Source organism: Sminthopsis crassicaudata, chromosome 3, assembly GCF_048593235.1.
Source record: "Sminthopsis crassicaudata isolate SCR6 chromosome 3, ASM4859323v1, whole genome shotgun sequence".
Classification (NCBI taxonomy): Eukaryota; Metazoa; Chordata; class Mammalia; order Dasyuromorphia; family Dasyuridae; genus Sminthopsis; species Sminthopsis crassicaudata.
The window spans coordinates 648,329,195-648,352,807 of record NC_133619.1 but is presented as its reverse complement, the minus strand read 5'-3'; the positions used below and the strand labels follow the sequence as shown (position 1 = coordinate 648,352,807).

The 23,613-nt window shown below is 40.0% G+C and overlaps 1 protein-coding gene across 1 annotated transcript; it reads left to right on the top strand.

The window, feature by feature from the left end:
* The first annotated feature begins 4,126 nt into the window (after nucleotides 1–4,126).
* On the top strand, nucleotides 4,127–20,042 carry LOC141565053 (uncharacterized). The gene is given in 4 exon segments (XM_074308076.1): nucleotides 4,127–4,239; nucleotides 6,470–6,610; nucleotides 17,893–18,195; nucleotides 18,198–20,042. Coding segments are annotated over 4 exon segments (897 nt in total). The 5' UTR covers nucleotides 4,127–4,196; the 3' UTR covers nucleotides 18,608–20,042.
* The last annotated feature ends 3,571 nt before the right edge of the window (nucleotides 20,043–23,613 follow it).

Genomic DNA, 23,613 nt, shown 5'->3' with positions numbered 1-23,613 from the left:
AAATCCTGGCTGTTTTTATTGTTATCTTTCCTTGCATCCCTGGTCTCATAGTAAAGTCAGTTGGCTAAAACATGAGGACATTTGAGTCAAATATTGTGAAGAGAGCCTTTACTTGAATGAACTGAATCAGGCCACACTTGCGGCCTCATCCTGGCTCCAGGTGTTCATAGCTCTAACTCTAGGCAAGGAACAAGTCTGTCTCCCTCACCTCCTCTTTGAAATGCAGAGAGGGGTCTCAGGGGCTTCAATGTGCCCATCCCCCTCTAAGTATGTGTTCCTATCCAAAGCACAGTCCTATGTCCTTTATCCCCACACTCTTCCTGTATTCTGGGACTGAGATCCCAGGACCAGATCCCTGCTATAGCAGAACACTGAGGAAGAAAGGTCTTGGGCAACTGAAGAAATTGGGTATGTGAAGGACCGAGGAGGATGGGTAGAGTAAGCTCAGGTCACTTACTCCGAAGCCCTCCCTTAGGAGGCCAGTACATACTGAGAACTGCTCCATGTTGGAAACAACAAAAAGCACCTGGCGACGAACAGAAACAGCCCCTGTGGGGATGGAGCGCTCTGGGGGCTCAGCTTAACTCCTGAGGAACAGGTGATTTGAGAAAGAAACGGTCCCCCTGAAAGCATGAGAGGGACCCTCGTGAAAGCAGACTGAGAGTCACTCAGGAGGCAGCAGCAGAGCTTTCCTGTAGCCTTTCCACATGCCAGGCTTTCCTTCTCCAAGGTGCCCTTCCAGAACCTCAGAGAGCCCAGAGCCCTTTCTCTAGGCTTGCCCTTGCCTCCTCCTCCCTCCCTGGAGGTACCTTTCACTTCTTCCTGCAGGATTTCAACTTGGCCCTTCCAGGCTCCCCATGGATGAGGATGTTGTGCACCAACTGCTGATCCTGGCTCCAGAGTGGGCAGAGTCGGCACGTGCAGGAGGCAGTGCCCCTGGGCATCTCTGCTTCCATTATGGGCACCCCGGACATCAGGGTGTGATGGTGGGTTAGGGATGGGAAGAAGTCTTAGTGGGGAATTAGGCTGAGAGCTGGGGAGGAGTTCTGACCCTGAAATACCCCACAGAACATGGAGTAGTCACCACCTGGAGGGGCGTGTAGAGCTGGGACCATGCTTTCTATAATGCATTCCATGAGACCACCAAAGCGTCCCTTGAGCTGCTCACAGAAGCCCCCGACCCCAAAGGAAAAAAAGGATGACAGATTATGTGACATCTCCCTGAGATGCCTCTCCCTACTCTTTGCAATGGCGATCAGCTGAGGGACATTTGTGTCTCACACTTCCACAGATGACACAGACACAGTCTCTCTTGAGCCACATGTCTTTTCCTTTGGCGTGGCTCGGTTGGGGTTTTGTCTTGTACCCAGACTCACAAAGAGTTCTGGGTGAGATCCAGTGAGGGCATGAAGAAAGGAAATGAGATATTTTTCAGAAAAGAAAAAAAAGATGTGGATTTGTGCGTTTAGAGTTAAAAAGGTCTGTTACAGAGATTTTTCCTATAGTTCCATACCAGTCCAAGGACATCTGTAGCTTCGAAGTACTTTATTAGGAAATGAGTCTGAGAGTTTCGGAAAGGAATTGGCAGAAGGAACATAATGAAGTGGGGTATTGAGTGTACCGATATACACAAAGCCAGTGTAGAATCAAGTGGACTTACTTATGCTTGCTTACATATTCAGAAGATCTCCATTTCCTAGCTGAAAGCCTCAATGGGATGTGTTGGGGGACGTGAGGGCACTTGGTGCAATTGTGTTTCCCCGAGTTCAAGGAGGAAGCAGATTGGAAGGGAGTGACCTAAAGGTGGCCAGACAGCAGCACTAGAGGGAATGGGGAGGGTTGGTGCCATTGAGAAGTCTTCCTGTCAGGAGAGCCTCTGGGTGGCTGACAGCTGAGGAAAGCAGAAGTCATGGCTTGAAGGTGGCCCCCAAGACCACTTCTGGTTCTATGAGGGGGAGTCAGGGAGAGCACAGGTAGGCCCCTTGACCTCTGGGTTTATACCTACCTGGGGAATGCAATCACTGCTCTGCGTTTCTTGGAGACAATTGTCTCAAGGAAAAGGGGGGGCTTCTTCCCTCCAGGCTTCTGCCTAGAAGAGAAGTCCCAAAGTTTGCTTAGAAATGTGCATTGTAGTCAGAGTCAAGTCTCATAATGTGGTCTTTAATAGATCTTTTAGTGATGAAAAATATGAGCTACATATGAGAAGGAAGCCATAGCTCAGGGTCATCAAGAAAAAAAAAAAAAAAAAGACCAAAAAAATGGCACAAGGAATCATATATGTGGTGCAGCTAAAAAAAATAATAATAATTAGAAACAAAACTTGGCAGCTTAGGGGTGGTAACTAAGTTGATCTAACCTAGTAAGTTTATGATCCTTTTATGGTGAGGACTCACTGAGTTCAACTCCATCTCAAAGGACTGCTGCTGAGAGACACCATCCCTCTCATACCTATCAACTCTAGGGGGAAAAAAAATATGAAAGAAAGAAAAGGCAGATGAAGATTATTAACAAATTTTATGAAAAAATATTTAATAAGTGTTATATTTCCCTAAGGACATTTTTTACTGAAAAAAAAAATCTATGTCCTTTCTAATCTTTTTCCACACTAAACTTGAGCCAACAAGAAAAAAGACAAAAATGGTGGAGGTGCAGGGGGGAGGGCAGTAGGGGGTGTTGTGCCTATAGAACCGGTGCTTTGGCAGAAATTAAAACTTTCCTTGGGAAAGGCTGGCACTTTTAGGCTAAATGGCTAAATATAGTCCTATAAATTTTTTGAGCCCTCACAGCATGTTTTAAAACTAGAAATCTTTCGAAACAACATTTTTAAAACAGTATTTCACTCTCCATCCAATTAAATATACAAACTATTTTTTTTTATATTTTAAACAGAGTTTTGGGTGTAAACTTCTAGCCTCCTTCCCCCTCCTTTCCCACCACCTGATACGGTAAGCAATATGACATAAGTTATACATGTGCCGTTATGTAAAGCATTTCCATGTTAGTTATTTTGTACAAGAAGACTTGAACAGAACAAGAAAGGAAGGAAAGAAAGAAGGGAAGAAGGAAAAAGATTGTTTTAGTCTTTATTCAGATAACATTAGTTCTGTCTCTAGAATTGGATAGCACTTTTCTTCGTGAATTCTTTGGAGGTGTCTTGAATCTTTGTTTTGCTGATAGTGTCCAAGTCATTGACAGTTCATCATAAGGTTACACACAGTGTACTTTACTGGTTCTGCTTACTTCACTTCGTATCGGTTCACCGAAGTCTTTCGGGATTTTTCTGGAATCCTTCTGCTTGTCATTTCTTAGAGTACAATCAGACACCCCAGCGTCTCCTTTCATAGATGCTCCGGTTCCCCCGACATTGGCGTGTCAGACGGTCCCTCCAACGGCTCTGCCCCAGAGATCTGTGGGAAAGTTTTGTAGAACATAAGGTTGAAAATAACCCTTGTTCAGAAAATGGTATTTACACACATATATTGTATCTAGGTTATATTGTAACACATGTAAAATGTATGGGATTGCCTGTCATGGGGGGAGGGAGTGGAGGGAGGAGGGGGATAATTTGGAAAAATGAATACAAGGGATAACGTTATAAAAAAATATATAATAAAATAAAAAATAAAAAAAGAAAAGAACCCTTGTTCCCTTCAGGATCTTCCCATCTGGGAGTGTTAGCACAGTGTTTCCCTGATGCTGCCGGATCCATCCCGCTTGTTCCACGTGCGCAGCCATGACCATCTGTCCTCGGCTCACAAGCAAAGGTGGAGATGTCCAGTCTCTAACTTCCCTGAATTAGCAAGGCCGAGGATCACAATCGACTGTTGAACGCATTTCCCACCTTCGGTTTTTGTTCTAGTAAAGGGCAGGGCCCTGGGTGAGATCCTAGGAAATCTCTGGCTTCCGCGGTCTCAGGAGGGAAAAGAAAGAACTCGTTACTTCTCAGCCAGGCCATTCACTAATGGATCGGAAGGGCGGGATTCTCGGAGCTGGCGGGAGGCTGCCCACCTGTGCCTGAAACAAGTTTCCCTTTTAGTTCTGGGAGAAAACGGGGCCGTTCTCAGATTCGGAACGTGGGGCGCACGAAGTAATTCTGGGCTTCCCACGCCCCCGCGGGCGGGGCCGACAGAGCCTTCAGACGGAGCTCAGCTCGCGGCGCGAGGGCCCGGAACACGACGGGGACGCCTTCCACTTCCATGAAATTAATTTGGCTAATTAACTCTGATTGGAAGATACAAAGTGAGTGACCAGAGCGCTTCAGCTCCGGGATCCGCCGGGTTTCCGTCCCCAGCTACAGTGTTTGCCGCACGTTCCCCAGCTCTCGCAGCCGGAATAAGCGCGTTCACGCGGCCCTGGCAGAGGGGCTCTCCCCTCATCGCAGCTCGGACACGCGCGGCCCCGCCCGCGAGGGTGACCCCGAACTGCCCCCGAGTCCCCCGCCCCACAGCCCGTGTGCCGTTAGGGCGGCCGGGCCCCGCTGCCCCCGCGGACACGCGCCGCGACAAGGCGGACACGCAGGTTCCCATGGGGAGTGCAAGGGCGCTAGAGAGATTCAAGAACGGACGGACTTTAGGACCCTGGGGGAGACGGCCCAGAACTGGGACCGAGGGGAGCGTGGCTTAGAGAGGAGCGGACCTGGCGGGCCGGGACCGAGGAGTTCGGTCCGCCAGCCTCAGGTTCCTCGGGTTCCGGTCCGCAGAGGGCTTTCACTCATGTAAATGTAAAATATGCTATGGGCCGGCTGGGGCTAGCCGAGGGAGAGCGGGCCGGTCTTTGAACTCGGGACTTAAAATGGGCCGATCTCGGAACCGGGGCTCAGGGCGGGAAAGGGCGGGGATGGGGGGGGGGCTTCAGGGAGGAAGAGATTGGGGACCCGTCTCCTCTAAAAGCCAGCCGCGGGCCCGGCCCCCTTTCCGCGGAGAAGAACTAGCCCCGAGCTTTTTGCAAGAATAAGTAAGGGATCGGACCGTGGCCGGGAGCCAATTAACCTAATTTAGCCAAGGGAGAGGAGGGGCTCCCTCGGAGGGCCTGGGAGAGGAGCAGAGGCTGGGGAGCGGACAGGGGAGGAGAAGGAGGGGTGAGCCCGAGTGGAAGAGGGCAAAGGGAAAGAAGGGGGGAAGGGAAGTGGAGGGGGGGAGAGAGGAAGGGGCAATGGAGGAAGAGGGAAAGAGAAAGGGGGGAGGAAAAAGAGAAAGAAACAGAGAAAATGACAGACTGGAGGAGAGAGCTAGAAGGGGGGGCAGACGTCTCCGAGCCAGCCTGAGGAAGGCCCCGGATGTCCCCACAGCAGTGGCTGGTGACGGGGTGCCCCTTTCCCATCGGCCCCCGCTGCCCCAGCGCTGAGGAGCTGCGGGGGGCTGGGGCCGCTCCGGGGAAAGGCGCTTCAGGGGCGGTCTCTGCTCTCGGGCTCTCCGGGAGGCTGCAGGTGCCTCCGGGCCCAGAGACTCTCTCCCCCTCCCGGAGGGGTCGGGCCGGAGCTCTGGCTCTGGCAGGTCTGGGCTTAGCTGGCGGCTCCCGGTAACCAGAGAGAAAAGATAACCCGGGGGAGGGGAACTGGAGATAAGGAGCTGGGAGAACTTTTGCACTGTTCCATCTTCCTCAGGCCCGGGCCCAGGCATCCCCCCTTTCCAGCCCTGTGGGGGAGGAGAGCTTCTGGGGCCCAGGCCTCTGGCTCCCCCGGACCGCGGCTGATCGCGGGATAAAGTGGATACTTTACCACAGGGAGAGCTCCCGTGCTGGCCACAAGGCGAAGGGCCAGGGCCACGGCCTCCCCTGCACCGGGGCCCCACCCCGAGGCCTTTAGGGCCGGAATCCACGGGGTCCCTTCTTAGAGAGAAACTAAAGCTGAGTCCAAGGCTTGGGGGAGGGGATTTTTTTTGGGGGGGGAAGCTTACTGTCAAAGAGAGTGACATAAACAAGCTGTCAGCTTCAACTGGGGAGCCATCAGGTCAGTGCTGGGGAATCATCTCTCTTCCTCCCCCTTCCGTAACCCCGCCCCCCCCCAGAAGCTTATCGTAAGAAAAGTTGGGTCAGTTTGCATTTCCAAGTCAGACTGTGGGAGGCAGAAATGGAAGCCGGGCCCAGGGTGGTACCAGAGAGAGAGAGCATTTCCCACAGCCAGGTAGTAAAGCACTTTCTTCTGCTATGTGGGGGACTCAAAGACCGGGAAATCCTGCTGAGGAGAGTGAGGGGGTAAAGAAAGGAGAGTGCAAGCATGGGGGAAGGGAGCTGTCAATGAAGACAGCCAGGTGGGCGTGGCCCAGGTATCCTGGGAAGGAGAGGGGGTCTTTCCCAGAGGTGCAGGACAGAGATGGGGGGAGGAGGGGAAGGCATTCCTAGGATTAGGAGGAGCCAGGCCCTGACCTTAGACCAGAAGCAGATTCTGTGGGAGCTGAGATCTCTGGGCCTCCTCCTGGGGTGCAGCCTCTCCCCACCGTCCCTGCCCTGAGAGCTCTCTCACTGTGGGCAGGTCCATATCCAGCCTGGGCAGAGGAGCCTCAGACCCCGTCCCCCTCTCTGGGGTCCCTCTCCCTCCCCAGCCCGGCGGGCAGAGGACCCAAGCCCGGACCCAGAGCCATGGCCCCCTGGCAGCCAGAGCCCCTCGTCCCAGGTGAGTGCGGTCCCTCCCCGGAGCTGAGCAGCATCAGCCCAGGGGGAGTCCAAGGGAGCCTAGGAAGCTTCCTTGTGTGAGAGGGAGTGGGTCCTGGCAGGGCTGGCAGCAGGGCAGGAATCGTCCCCCTGGCACTGCCCATTTCCTGTCCCTCAGACCTCACTGCTGCTCCCAGGGCTCTCTGAGTCCCCCTTCTTTGCCAGGTCTTAGGTCAACTTAATAAGGGTTTAGAAGCCAAGCTCTGTGCTGGTAGGTAGGAACATAAGGGAAAAAAATCAGTTCCTGCCCTTAAGGAGCTCTCAGTCTAAAAGGAAAAAAAATCTTATCAAGTGTGTCCACACAAGCTCTGTACAGTGTAAACGGGGAGGCGCTCCTAACTTCAGGGCTGGTGCTCTATCCAGCCTCTTACTTTCAAGTGTGAACTAGACACAAAATTTATATGAGTTTTAGGCAAATCCCATCTCAATTTCAGTTCTTCCTTTACATTGATGAGGGTCAGACTGGATGAATTTTGGAGCCTTTTAGCTTTAAATCAAGTGACTTTTGATGGTTTAGGAGGTGGTGACATTCAGGGACATTATCGTGGACTTCACTGAGGAGAAATGGGGGCTCCTGGACCCTTCTCAGAAGGAGCTCTACAAGGAGGTCACGCTGGAGAGTGTCCAGAACCTGCTGTCCTGGGTAAGGACGGTTTCCTCTCTTTTGTTGGTTTTAATTGTCAGGCCAAAATTGCTGCTCATTATCAGGAAAAAATTAGCAAAGAATTGATTCATACTTTATTGCTTCTCAGCCTCAGAAGCTGCAGTGAGTAGACCAACTCTCCATCCACTTTGGTCTTGGCTTGAAGTCTTTTCAAGTTAAATAATTTACTCTTAGTCAAGTATTGACCTTTCTGTGATATTCTTACTCAATCTATGTGTCTGACAAGGTCACTGAAAACTTTGTGGTGGAAAGAAGGGGATTCTGGTAAAAACTAGAGAATACAACAGGAAAAATTGACTCTTTAAGAATCTCCCAATTGAAGAAAACAAATTGTCTCAAAGTAACTTTTTTTTAAAGTTTTTTTTAAAAATTATTTTTATTTATTTTAAACTTTAATTCAAAAATAAGGGGAAAAATTGGCTTGTGCACAGAAGAACATAAAAGATTCAAAATATAAAGCAATAAATTTCCATTTACAAAAGCCTATATAATAAATACTACAAGTATTTTCAGGCTTGAAGTAAGCTAAAATTAAGGACATTTTAATTTTTATACAAACATATACACAAATATGTATATAGACATCTATAATTATATACATATAAACATATATTCATCTGCATTAATGTAAGACCATATGTTTATCATTTCTATGAAATCATAGTCTTTCCATATTTTCCAGCTACACCAACTTATTCATTTCCTACATCTTAGAAATATTCCAACCTTATACTGTATAGTTATTTTACATAATCTAAAAAATTAATGATCAGTATGGCTGACAGTGTAATTTCTTTATTTTTTCTCTTTTGAGTAAAGCTATTTTAGTTTTCACTCTGAGACCATGATTACTACCCTGGTTTTTTTTTTTTAACATAATAAATTCTATCTACTGCATATCTTCCTTTTGTGTATATATATATATATATATATATATATATATATATATATATATATATATAATTTCGAATGCCTCCTGAATCTTGCTTTACTTCTCACTAACTTGCCCTCCTATTACTGGATCTACGCTGTAAGGGTCCGGGCCGGGTGAGGTTTTGCTGTAAGCAAAGAGCTGTCCCTTATTCTCTCCCTTTATCTTTTCTCCTTGACCTCTTGTATATATCTGAATGTAGAAAACTTTTACAGCTTCCAAATGTATTTGTTATATTCTCTTCTTTTAGAATTCTTACAAGGTACTAAGACAGTAGAATTGATAGAGACAATAATTTTCTAATTTAGCACGGTTCAGTAGGATTGGTCTAATCCTACAAGGAGATGTTATAGGCCAGAACTTGAAACAAGTTGAATGGAGGAGACAATGGTTAAATCTATTTTAGCAGTGACTTAATCCTTTAACAAAGAATGGTTTCCTGGTGATGTAATGATTGGAGTATACTCAGTGCACAGTAAATAAGCCAGAAGCTCTCAGGGCCAGATTCACAAGCTCACTCTCGGAGGCGGAGACAGATTCATTCCAACTTCCACCTTTGTGCTGGCTGGAGGCTTTGGGAGGACAAGAGGCTGAAGCTGGAAGAGGCTGAAAAACACCAAGAGCTCTCGGAGAGAGATAGGCCTCTATTAAAGCTAACCGGGCCCCAGGAAAAGATTCAAGACTTTGAAGGAGAAAATAAAGGATTTGTACTTTAACTCCTGGCTGTATTTGAGGTGATTATTACACTGAACTGAAACTAAGGCTGTTCCCAGAAGCCCTCCAAGAAACTTGCTCTCAAGAGAACATTATATTTTAGAGAAGAACATTACACTCTTCATCCTATTACCTTATCCCATTCCCATTAATCTATCACCCTTAATGCCTTGCCAACCCCCATTCTATTTTCTCAAACTTTTATTTTCTTATAAGATTGGGAGACTTTTATTCTTTTCCCAATGAATGTTTTTGATATATCTGTTTTAACTAGGGTTCCTGTAAGGGTCCTTTAAATGGGCGGGCACAGCGCAACAGGAGATTTGAGTGGCCCAGAAGTATTCTCTGGGGATATAGGACTGCCCTGTGGGTGGGATCCTGCCCATATTGAGATAATGGGTGACGCCTCTCTCGCTGGTTGGCTGTGTGTGTGACCTCACAGGCCCTTTATAAGCCCACTGCATACAGCAGTTGCTCTCTTTAACCTGTTGCTCTTTAACCTGGCTCCCTAACCTGGGGTAGCTGAGCCAAGCTGATGGAGCCGTGAGAGGTAAGAAGTTAACAAGTCAGGGCATTATGTGAGTAGGTATAATAAAGGCTTTTAAGATTACACGTGGCTGCCACTACCAGTGGCACTACCAACTATAGATTCAAGAAATCTGGCCAGAGACCTTTGAAGACCTCAGAGGAGGCTAGCCGGGTAGAGTTGACACTGCAAAGGTCAGTGGTCAAAGGTACTCTGTTGGGCCTAGGACAGACTGGTAATAGTAACTGCCAGGAAGGCATGTTACAAGTTCCCTCTAAAATTCCCTTTCTTATTCTCTGCCCGCCACCAGCCTTTCTTTTCCATCTGATTGTTCTGTGGAAATTTTTACTTTTTAGAATCCTGTTGTATTTGGCTCTAACCCCAGTCTCCCTTGCAAACTGCCCCGTTATTGATGACAGTCTTAGACATGTGGCTTATGTTTCCATGTATAAAAAATTTGTGTTCAGCCCCTGGAAATTAGTCTTTGAGATTCACCTGCTATTTCTCCTGGAACTGTCTTTCTGCCACAAAATCCTGAAAGTCTGGCAGTTCATTGACTGTCCATTGCTTTCCATTCCAGATTATGCTTAACTTAACTGGGTCAGAGTGAATTCTGAGCAGCAGAAGTTGTTCTCCTAAGACAACTAGGTAGGGCCTTGGGGAGCCTCTGACCTCGGGCACTGCTTTCTATCCCCAAGTCATGGTCAGGGGCCCCAGCCATTGTCCCAGTGGAGCTTTGGCCTAGTTGAAGTACAAATACCTTTAGTAAGTCTCTGCTGAGCTTTGAGGAGTTTGGTTTTCCTATGGCCTCTGTCTCTTGAGAGACAGGGTGTGGGAGTCAGAAAGCTGAAGGGAAAGTTTGAAGCACCCTTTGCTACGGCTGGACACGAAGCCCAGTTGTGCTGACCAGACACTGTCTTAGCCATGTCTGTGTCCAAGAAAGAGTGAATTCACACTAGATGAGTGCTATAGTGGAGTGGCAGATATCCTGCCAGTTGTGGGCACTTCCAGGAGGGCAGAGTCCATGGTTTCAGTTCTGGTTCCTAAGTGAGAGGAGGCTTAGCATTGCAGATTGCAGAGAATGGGAGCATTTGCTAGGACAGATTCATTAGAATCAAGCCCAGGGTATCACCCCCACACCCCAGGAGTAGAACCTAATAAGCATAATAATAAGTGACTTAAAATTAAAATGAGTTAGCAAAGAAGAAATACTAAATATTCAAAACCAAAAGAATGAAAAATAAAAGAGAATGTATGTTATAAAAAAGAAATCTGGAAAAATGGAGGTGACTGATTTAAGAAAAGTAAATAAATAGATGGAAACAATGGGAACTCTTCAACCTGGACTTCCATCTCCTACTCAATTGCCTAGAGAATGGACTTATTGGGTTATAGACATTAAGGATTGTTCTATTCTATCCCTCTGGATAAGGAGGATATGAAAAAATTTGCCTTTTCATTGCCCAATGTTAATTTTTTTTTCTGATCATAAGTCCTTTTATTTAGTAGCTAATCTTTTTTTATTAATTTTTATAATTATAATTTTTTTTGACAGTACATATGCGTAGGTAATTTTTTTTTACAACATTATCCCTTCTGTTTCGAATTTTTCCCCTCTTTCCCTCCACCCCCTCCCCTAGATGGCAGGCATTCCCATACATATTAAATATCTCATAGTATATGCTAGGTACAATATATATGTGCAGAACCGAATTTTTTTGTTGTTATTGTTGCAAAGGAAGAATTGTACTCAGACCCAACGTTAATTTAGATGTGCCTCATAAAAGATATGAATGGACAGTTTTGCCACAGGGAAGGAAAAATAGCCCCATATTGAGCACCAAAATGTAATGTTTGAGCTAACTTTCTGGAGGACTTTGGGATCAACCCAAGACCTTGGTCTTAGTGGAGAAGTGATGAGGGCAGGAGGGCCTTGAAGATGGTCAAAGATAGAATATCCATCTTCCAGTCCTTCTTAGCTCTTATATATCCTTATTGTAATTACAGCATACTAATTATGTGTGAACTAGAGAACCATTACATCACCATCTCATCAATTCCACTGAGTTAACACCTTGTTTCAAGCATACTTCTCCAAAGTTCTGCCCTTTACAAATGTAAAACATCTCATGAGCAATTTAGCTGATAAAGAGAATGAATCAAAGAGAGATAATATAAGCATTGTTGGACTACCTGAAGGTTACGAAGGTTATAAAAAGGATGTACATATGACATATCAAAAATTATTAAGAAAACTCACCCTGAAGTTCTAGAACAAAAGAGTCAAATAGAAATAGGAAAAAAGTCTACTGTGTGCTGCCTAAAAGATTTCAAGATAAAAACTTACAAGAATATCATAGTCACATTCAGAGATCCTACTTATAGAAAAAATGCTACAAGGAACAAGAAAAAAAATTTCATTAATGTGGAACTAAAACCAAAATAACACAAGACCTAATAGGTTTTATATTAAAAGACCATAAGACTTGCAGTATGTTGTTTTATAGAATAAAGAAGCTAAGATTGTGGCCAAAAATGATGTACTCAGCAAAACTGAGAATGGAAAAAAAAAATGGACCTGTAATGAATTGAAGGAATTCAGGTATTTGTAACAAAAAGACCAAAACTCAGTGGAAAAATAACAGACAATCCAGGAGAACTATAAGGTAAACACTAAATACAAGTTATAAGAGACTCAATGAGGTCAAACTATTGACTTTTTTTTTATTATGGGAAAATGTCATCATTACTTGGGTAACTTGAAAACAAAGTTAGGAATGAGTTAAGTATGATGAGTTGATTCTAAAAAAATAAAAATTAAATTGTGTAGGGAAAAGTAAATTGGAATAATTGTCACAAACAAACAAGTCCAGAAAGGGAAAGAGGAAGCAAGTGGCCAATGGAGAGCTGCTGGTGTTGGAACTTTATTAGCATAGGCTTAACCGAGGAAGAACTAAATAAACCTAATTCAGACAAAGAAATTGATCAAACCATAAATGAGCTATTTAAAGAAAAAAGCACTAGGATTAGACAGATATATAAGGAAATTCTACCAAATACAAAAAAGTCAACTCATTTCAATATTGAATAACTTTTTGGAATTGTAGGCAGAAAAGGCATATTCCCAACAGCTTTTATGAATCAAATCTACCTAAATTAGGAAGAGTACAAAAAGAAAGAAAATTCTAAACCAGTTTTATTAATGGATAGGAATGCAACTATACTAGATAAAATGCTAACTAGGAGAATGCAATATTAATACAAAGATTGTATATTTTGACCAATTGGGATTTATACCAGGAATACAGATATGGTTTAATATAAGAAAAATTATTCACATAATTGATTAGATCAAGAATAAAAATGAAAAAAAAATCATGTCATATCAATAGTCGAATAAAAAATTTCTTTATAAAATAAAACATTCACTTCTATTAAAAAATACTTGGAAGTATAAGTACAAGTGAATTTTTACTTAAATTGATTTAAAAACAACACCTTTACCTACAACTATTAGCAAGCATTATTTGTAATGGAGGTGGACTAGTAACCTTATCAAAAAGATGTGGTTTTTCAACAAGGATGCCCACTGTTACCAGTATTATTTAATATTATATTGAAAATCCTAGACATAGCAATAAGAGAAGAAAAATAAATAGAAGGAATCAGAATAGGGGATGAGGTAATAAAACTATGTCTTTTTGAAGACAATGTGATAATATTCTTGGAATAATAAAAAGACGACTAAAAACAGTGGGAAAAAGGTCAAGAATTTCAAAGGAATTAATGAAACAAAATACCAACAAAGGTGGCCTAGCTATATTAGACCTAAGACTATATTATAAAGCAATAATCATCAAAACCATTTTGTACTGGCTGAGAAATAAGAGTAGTCGATCAGTGGAATAGGTTTTGTTCACAGAAAGAAATAGTCAATGACTATAGTAATCTAGTTTGACAAACCCCAAGACCCCAGCTTTTGGGATAAGAACTCACTATTTGTCAAAAACTGCTGGGAAAATTAGAAACTAGTATGGCAGAAACTAGGGCTTGACCCATACCTAATACCACACACTAAGATAAGATGATTTAGACTAAAGAATGATATTATAAGCAAATTAGAAGAACAAAGGATAATTTACCTTTCAGATATGTGAAGAAGGAATTTGTGTCCAAAAAAGAGCTAGAATACATTATGGAATGATAAATGCATAATTTTGATTAAATCAAAAAGTTTTTAAACAAACAAAACCAAGCAGACAAAATTAGAAGGAAAGAAATAAACTGGGGGGGAGGAGAGATTTTACATTTAAGGGTTCTGATAAAGACCTCATTTCTCAAATATATAGAGAATTGACTCAAATTTATAAGACTTCAAGCCTTTTTCCAATTGACAAATGATCAAAGGATATGAACAGGTAATTTTCAGATGAAAAAATTAAAACCCTTTCTAATCATATGAAAAGGTATTCTAAATCACTATTGATCAGAGAAATGAAAATTAAAACAACTCTGAGGTACCACTATATAACTCTTAGATTGACTAAGATGACAGGAAAAGGCAATGATGAATGTTGGAGGAGATGTGAGAAAACTGGGACACTAATACATTGTTGATGGAACTGTATCCCAAAGAGATCTTAAAGGAAAGAAAGGAACCTACATGTGGAAAAATGTTTGTGGTAGCCCTTTTTGTAGTGGGCTATATAAGTTATGGTATATGAATGTTATGGAATATTATTGTTCTATAAGAAATGATCAGGAGGATGATTTCAGAGAGACTTGGAGAGACTTACATGAATTGATGCTAAGTAAAATGAGTAGAACCAGGAGATCATTATACAGGACAACAGAATATACAATGATCAATTCTGATGGACACAACTCTTCAAAAATGAAGTGATTCAGACTAGTTCCAATGGTGTTGTGATGAAGAAAGTCATCTACACCCACAGAGAGAACCATGGGAACTGAGTGTGGATCACAACATAATATTTTCACTTTTTTTGTTGTTTTTTCTTGCATTTTGTTTTCTTTCTCATTTTTTTCCTTTCTAATACAATTTTCTTGTGCAACATGATACATGAGGAAATATGTATAGAGGAAATGCACATGTTTAACCTATATTGGATCATTTGCCAAGTTGGGGGGAGGGTAAAAGAAAGGGAGGGGGAAAATTAGAACACAGGGTTTTGTAGGGGTGAATGTCAAAAAATGTCCATGTATGTATTCTGAAAATAAAAACTTTATTTTTTTTACAAATCATCAGGATAGTAAGCATATATCACTCACCAGTATCTTGCAGAAACCTGCAAGAAGAGCTAGGAAGAGATGCTTCATTCAGAATATCTCTAGACAGTATAAACTCCTTGGTAGTACACCTGCCAAAATTAACCCCAGAAGTACTTGAACTTGAATATAAACTTTTTTTAAATAGAAATAAACATGGACTTAAACAATTGGAGAAATCCTAGTTTTTCATATATAGGCAGAGCCAATATAATAAAAATGGCATTTTTTCTAACATAGATTCAGTAGTAACCAGTAGATTCAGTAGTATACAATTAAGTGACCAAAAAATTATTTTATGGATCTGGGAAAATTAGCAATAAACTTCATTTGGAAAAACAAAAGATCAAGAATATCAAAGTAACTAATGAAAAAAATATTGAGGAAGGAGGTTTAGCAGAACAAGATCTTAAACTTTATGAAACAATAATTATCTGTTATTTGATGCCAAGAAATAGAAAAGTCAATCAGTGGAACAGAAGACACTTGCCATTTATAACATCAAGTTAATTATGGTAATTTTGTACTTGACAAGTATAAAGATAAGTTTTGGGGATCAGAATTCACTATTTGGCAAAAATTCTGTTTAAAACTGTAAAGAAATATGACAGAAATGGAGCTTTGACCAATATTTTTATTTATTATACTTTTTTTTTTTTACCAGATATATGCATGGGTAATTTTACAGCACTGACAATTGCCAAACCTTTTGTTCCAATTTTTCTCCTCCTTCCCCCCCCCAGATGGCAGATTGACCAATACATGTTAAATATGTTAAAGTATAAATTAAATACAATATATGTATACATTTGACCAATATTTTACATCATTTCTCAAAATAAGATTAAAATGGAGAAAATGAGCAGAACCAAGAGAATGTTGTAAAGAATGTATACAGTAAGGGCAGTATTTATTTAAAACAACATATGTATGGGGGACAGCTAGGTGGTGCAGTGGATAGAGCACCAGCCTTGAATTCAGGAGGACCTGAGTTCAAATCTGGTCTCAGACACTTAACACTTCCTAGCTGTGTGACCCTGGGCAAGTCACTTAACCCCAGCCTCAGGGGAGAAAAAAAAAACAACAAACATATGTATATTGCCCATCTCTTGGGCAAGTGTATAGGGAAGGAACAAAAAGTTACAAACAGGGTATAGACCAGTATCTTACATCACTTTTGGATATGTGAACAAAATATAAAATTAGCCATTAGCCATCATAAGAAATTTAAGGACATGGGCATATTACCTATCACACTTATGGACAGGTAAAAATTAATGCATAAATAAGTAATAGAGTATGGCGAGGTAAGAAATTAATAATTTCAAATACATTAAAAACCAAGAGACCATTGTACACAGCAACAGCAAGATTATGCAATGATGAATTCTGATGGACTTGTCTCTTTTCAACAATGATGTGATTCAGACCAGTTCCAATGGTCTTATGACAAATAGAGCTATCTGCGCCCAGAGAGAGGACTGTGGGGAATGAATGTGAGTCACAAGACAGTATTTTCAGCTTTTTGTTGTTTGTTTGCATTTTGTTTTCTTTCTCATTTCTTTCCCTTTTTGATCTGATTTTTCTTGTGCTGCATGATAATTGTGGAACTATGTATAGAAGAATTGTACGTGTTTAACATATGTTAGATTACTTACTATCTAGAGAGAAAAATTTGGAACCAATATTTTATAAGGTTGAAAACCATCTTTGCATGTATTTCAAAAATAAAAAGCTATTATTTTAAATATATATAAAGAACTTTGTTAAATATATAAGAATACAAGTTATTCCCCACTTGATAAATGGTCAAAGGATAGGAACAGAAGAGTTTTCCAATGAACAATTTATAATTATAAGAAAATATACTCTAAACCATTTGCACATTAGATTAGAGAAATGCAAATTAAAACAATCTTAAGTTATCATTTTGGGGACACTAAATCACTCTTGGCAGAAGATCTAACCAATTTGGAGAACAATCTGGAATGATGTCAAGTTGTAGAACTGGGTGTACCCTTTGACCCCTCACTACCACTATTAGGTGTATTTCATAAGATGACTAAGGGAAAAGGAAAAGAACTTATATATTGTAAAATATTTATAGCAGTTCTCTTTTTGCTAACAAAGAACTCTAAATTGCAGGGATTCCTGTCAGTTGGAGAAGGGCTAGAGAGGGTTTGAGTGCAATCAGCAGTAAATGTTTAGTGGCTTCAGTAGTGGTTGATAATGGTCTGTAAACACTATGGAAGTGTTCAGGACATCTCTCCAGGACTATGGCTTTATCAATAATCAATGTGGCTCCATCTAGCTAAGATCCACCTTAGATCTTTGACCCATAAATAACCTTGAGATCACAAAAACACTTTGTACTTCCCTCAGCACTCTAATCTCTATTGCTACCCTCTATCAGCATCAAACTGAATTTCATTTGCCCTCTTACTGAACCCAGAATCCTGGGTCTCTCTAAATTCTCCTTGCACTTAATTTTTTGGTGGAATTATATGCTGAATTCTTAGAGATGGATGCAGTAATTTACATTTAGGGCACATAAAGTTTTCATTTTTTCAGTGCCTTCTGAATTTCCTTATCATTTTCATAAAACCAATTTAGATATCTAAAAATGTTCTGGCCCAGATGAATAAATATGGTACTGTACAACAGTTCTGGGATAGCTGCCTACTTTTTCTGCTTCAATGTTGAAAACAACTTGTTGGCAGAGCTTTCCCTCCAAATTAGCAACAAACTCATCTCCCACGGAGTCTGGGTTGCTCTAATCTGCTCACACTAAGTCTGGTTGTCCTCTTACTTTATGGCTGCTACTTTTGTTGAATATGAATGTTTAGCTTGGAGTGAATAAAACTACAATGGATCCAACACTCCTTTACCATTCATATCCTTTCTGTCTCTTATTTTTACAATGACAAAGTTGATTTATTATATTTAGGCTAGTGATGAGGTCATGAGCTTTATAACTCATCAGTAACTATTGCTATTGCTTTTATATATATATATATATATATATATATTTATATGCATATATATATATACACAAACACATACATATGTGTGAGCACACACAAACATATTTATATATATATGTTTGATTTTTTTTTTCAGATGTAAAGACCAGATTTGAAGTAAATAAGTTGAATAGAAAACTGGGAACTTTTGTGAAAGAACATGACCAACAAAGATTCAAGAATGTTGGTTCCTGTGACTTCAAATTGAGAGAAATCCATGATTCTGATATCAAAGAAGATATAAAGCCAAAGAGTGATTATGAATTTGATGAAATTGGAAAGAAATTCATTCAACCTTCAGTTCTAAATTACTGTAAGAAAATGGCCTCAGCAAGTGATCATTTTCAAGATCAGAAATATAAGAAATGCTTTATTGAACAGGTAGAACTTTTACAGTCTTCTTACAACCTCCTAAAACGCTACTGAATCTAGATAATCAATTGGACATAGCCTTCAATCAGAGTTCAGATCTCACTAAACATCAGAAAAGTGATACTGGAGAAATGCTTGGTGTAAGTAATCAAGGTGCAAAGGCCTTGAGTCAGAACTCTAAGCTCATTACTCATCAGCCAATTCATAGTAGAAAAGAGTCTGATGAATATAATGGATGTGATAGAACCTCATCCCATCACTCATCTCTTTTCTACCATTCTAGAGTTCACCCTGGAAGAAAAAGATACAAATGTGATCAGTGTGGGAAGGCGTTTGCTTGGAAATTAGGTCTTGGTCGACCTCGGAAGATTCCTACTGGGGAGAAGTTGTATAAATGTACTGAATGTGGGAAGGCTTTCTGCTATGGAAAGCCACACTGAAGAGAAACTTTATGAATGTAATGAATGTGGAAAAACTTTTACAAAGAAATACACACTTGCTTTACATCAAAGAATCCACACTGAAGAAAAACCTTTTGAATGTATTCACTGTGGAAAGGCTTTCAGATATAGGTCTAATCTAGCCACACATCAGAGAATCCACATTGGAGAGAAATCTTTTGATTGCAATCAGTGTGGAAAGACTTTCACACAGAGGTCCAGTCTTGCTAAACATGAGAGAATTCATAATGGAGAGAAACTTTTTTATTGTAATCAATGTGGAAAAGCTTTCACACTGAGCTCCAATCTAGCTACACACCAGAGAATCCACACTGGAGAAAAACTTTTTAAATGTAATCAGTGTGGAAAGGCTTTCACACGGAAGTCCAGTCTTGTTAAACATCAGAAAAACCATAATGAAGAGAAACCTTTTGATTGCAATCAATGTGGAAAGGCTTTGACACAGAGATCTACTCTTGCTAAACATCAGAGTGTCCACAATGGACAAAAGCCTTATAAATGTAATCAATGTGGCAAGTCTTTCACTCAGAGGTCCCATCTTGCTAAGCATCAGAAAATCCATACTGGAGAGAAAGTTTATGGATATAATCAATGTGAGAAAGCTTTTATATTCTCTTACAATCTCTCTGCACATCAGAGAATTCACACGGGAGAGAAACCTTTTCAATGTAATCATTGTGGAAAGACTTTCTCACAGAGTTCTAATCTAGCTGTACATCAGAGAATATACACTGGAGAGAAACCTTTTGATTGTAATCAGTGTGGAAAGACTTTCACACAAAGGTCCAGTCTTGCTGAACATCAGAGAATACACACTGGAGAGAAACCATTTGATTGTAATCAATGTGGAAAGGCTTTCACACAGAGGTCTAGTCTTGCTAAACATCAGAGAGTCCACAATGGAGAGAAACTTTTTGATTGTAATCATTGTGAAAAGGCTTTCACACAGAGTTCCAGTCTTGTTAAATATCAGAGAATCCATACTGGAGAAAAGCCTTATGAGTGTAATCAGTGTGGAAAGGCTTTCACACAGAGCTCCAGTCTTATTAAACATCAAAGAATCCACACTGGAGAAAAGCCTTATAAATGTAACCAATGTGGAAAGGCTTTCATATTCCCCTCCAATCTTGCTGCACATCAGAGAATTCACACTGGAGAGAAATGTTATGAATGTAAATCAGTGTGGAAAGGCTTTCACAGAGAGGTCCGGTCTTGCTAAACATCAGAGAATCCACACTGGAGAGAAACCTTTTGAATGTAATCAGTGTGGAAAAACTTTCATACAAAGCTCCAATCTAGTTAGACATCAGAGAATCCATACTGGAGAGAAACCTTATGAATATAATGAACATGGAAAAACACGTTATTATCCAAAAGAGAATAAATCAAAATTGAAAAATAAAAGGGAAAAAAAGAATTTTCATTTCTGAATTCTCTTCTCACCTCTTACCTTTTCCTCACTTAGTGTTAAGGCAATAATACAGTTAGACATGGGAAAACATGGAAAATTTTATCATGCTGAAAGACAAGAAAAATATGCTTTAATGTCTACTCATACTCCATTGAATCTCTTTGTGACCATGGATAGCCTTTTCATCCTACTTCCTTCAGAATTATCCTGGATCATTGCATTGATCAGCATAACTAAATCATTCAGAGTTGATCATTATACAGTGTTGTTGCTCTGTACAGTGATTTCCTGCCTCTGCCCAGTTTATTCTTCAATTCATATCAGTCTTTCAAGGCTTTTCTGAAATTATCCTGCTCTTCGTGTCTTATAGTAGAATATTATGCCATCACTGTCAAATACCCTCAGTAGCTCAGTTATTCTCCTGCTGATCCATATCTCCTTAATTTCTAATTCTTTGACACTCCAAAAAATACATCTATAAATAAATATTGTTCTTTTCCTTTTCCTTTGGTGGTCTTTGGATACAGGCTCATCAAGGGTATTGCTGAGTCAGTGGTTTTGCAATTTGATTACTCTTTGGGGAGTTCCAAATTGTTCTCCCAAATGGTAGGTCAGTTCAGCAACAATGTTGTTTCACCAACAATGCATTAATATCTCAGTTTTCCCACATTTCCTCCAACATTTGTTATATTCCCTTTTTTTTTCCTTTCATAGGTTTTCCTTTGATAGGTATGATGTAGATCAGATTTGTTTTAATTTGCATTTTTCTAATCACAAGTGATTTAGAGCTATTTTAATAATTCAATAGATGGAAGTCATTTGTTCAGAAAACTACCTTTTTGTGTCTTTTGACTACGTATCATTTGGAGAATGACTTTGATCCAGTTCCCAATATATGAGAATTGAGGATTTTATCAAAGCAATTGTTATAAATTGCCCCTTCTCCCCTATTTTCTTGATTTTTTTTCTAAACCATAGTGAATTGCTTTTGTTTTTGTAAAACTTTTGTAATGTAATCAATATGAGTCTAGCTCCTGTAGTGAATTAAGCGTGTGGAAACATACTAGGGCCAGGCAGAGAAGTCTGGATTATAGACAAATATATATATATATATATATATATATATATATATATATATATATATATACAGCAGGGTAAAGTTTATTATACCATTGTCTCAAGTATCTTTCTCTCAAATGTCGTTCTATTGTGGGCTTTTTTTCCTGTCCTAAATTCAAAGGTTTACCTTTAATCCAAAGAGTAATGTTTGTGTTTTGCTTCTGTCGCTAGATTATTAATTTACTTTATTGACAAGCAGTCTCTGCTATTTCAATAAGAAAAGGGAGTTTTGGTGAGTGAAGTTACTGTAAGATTCAAAACCTGGAATGGATTCTTCCTCCTGGCCTCTACAATCTATTTTGCTATCCTTGAATCTCTTCCGCGTTTGGACATAGTACTGAATTGTTCTCCAGAAGGTGGACAGTTAGTTCACAGCTCTACCAACATGTTGTTTCACCAACAATGCATTAATATCCCAGTTTTTCCACATTTCCTCCAACCTTTATTTCCCTTCCTTTTTTCATATCACCAAACTTGAAAGGTATATTGTAGCTCTGATTTGTTTTAATTTGCATTTCTGCAGTTGGTAGTGATTTAGAAATTTTTTTCATGTATTCCTATAGTAGGAATTCCTTTTTTTTTTTTTTTTTTTGAAAGCTGCCCTTTCATGTCCTTTGACCACTTGTGAATTAGAGATTGACTCAAATATTTATAACTCTGATAGGCCTAATTCCCTATATAGTTGAAAATCGAGGCTTTTATCAAAGAAACTTTTGAGCCATTTACATTCTTTTATAAAGAGGGCATAGCATTTTTTCTTATCAGGGCATGCCATTCTGGGGGGGTCTTTTGCTAAAGATTGCCATTTCATGCAATCACTTCTAAAGTTCTTTATCAATTCCAAAGTTCTTTTTATCTTTTAAAAATTCCTTTCTCCTTGATGGAGATTTTGTTTTATTTATTTTTAGGTTATATATATACTTTTTTTTTTTTTTTTTTTTTTTTTTTTTTTGGAGAGGCAGTTGGGTTTAAGTGACTTATCTAGGATCTCATAGCTAGTAATTTTTTAAAAATTATTTTACTTTTAAAAAACAGAATAGCAAAAAAAACCAGAAATGAAACAAAACAAAACAGTACATTGTCATGTGCCTAGCAGAACAACGGGAAAGATTCAAAATATATAAAAAGAAATAGCAGTTCAAGAATGTATGTGTGTCTATATATGTGTATGTATATACATCCCCAACCTCCCTCCCAACCTAGCTATACTTAAGAAAGGTTATATATATATATATATATAAACACATGCTGCCTCCCCATATATACACACATACATATCTTTCTTAACCCTGCTTACCCTTTGCTTTAATTCTGCTTCTAACTTTCTTTGCTATTACTTAACCTCACCCCACTCATGGATCTTCCCTTGTCTTCCCTCATCCTTTGCTTTCCTTTCTGCCCATCTCTACTCCATTGTTTCTTTATAGATTTTACAGGGTGCTATACCTTTCGTGATATATATGCAGTGTTGTTTATTCCATTCCCAATGTGAATAGGTTTTCAGAACTATGATCCCTTCTGCTTCCACTAATGCCTCTGTATCCTTTCTCTGCACCTCATTTATATGATATAATTACTATGTTTACCGTAACCACTTTTTTCTCACTATTACAGATAATTTTGCTGAATATGATATTTTTGGCTCCAGGCCAAGTTCTTTTGATTGTCAGTAGAAATGATTCCAGGACCTGTGGTCTTTTATTGTGGCTGCTGACAATTCCTATACAATTCTAATTCTAGCTCCAGTGTATTTGAATTTTTTTTTTCTTGTTTCTTGCAAACTTTTCTCTTTGATCTGGGAAGTTCCATAATTTGGCAATAATGTTCCCATATGTTTTCCACATAGGATCTCTCTGAGATGATGAGTAGTGGATTTTTACTATTTCTATTTTCCCCTCCTGTTCTATCACTCCAGGACAGTTTTCTTGGATTATTTCTTGCATTATTATGTCAAGGTTCCTTTTTTTGGTCACAACTTTTAGGCAATCCAATTATTCTTTAATTTTTTATCTTGATCTGTTCTCTCTTAATTTGGCCATTCCTCAATTCATGGGCTTCTAGTGATTTTCCAGTTCTTTGCCACAACAACAAAAAAAATTTTTTGTTATGCTATAAATGTTTTTCCACATGTGAATCTTTTCCCTCTTTTATGATTTCTTTTTGATACACACCCAATAGTGCCATTGCTGAATCAAAGGGAATGCACAGTTTGATAGCCCTTTGGGCAGAGTTTTAAATTGCTCTCCGGTGTCCTTGGATCGTTTCACAGCTCCACAAACAACTTATCATTATCCTAGTTTTCCCACATCCCCCCCAACATTTGTTATTATCTTTTCCTATCATTGTAGCCAATCTGAGAAGTGTGAAGTAGTACCTCAAAGTTGCTTTAATTTGAGTTTCTCTAATCAAAAGTGTTTTAGAATATTTCTTCATATGAGTATGGAAGGCTTTAATT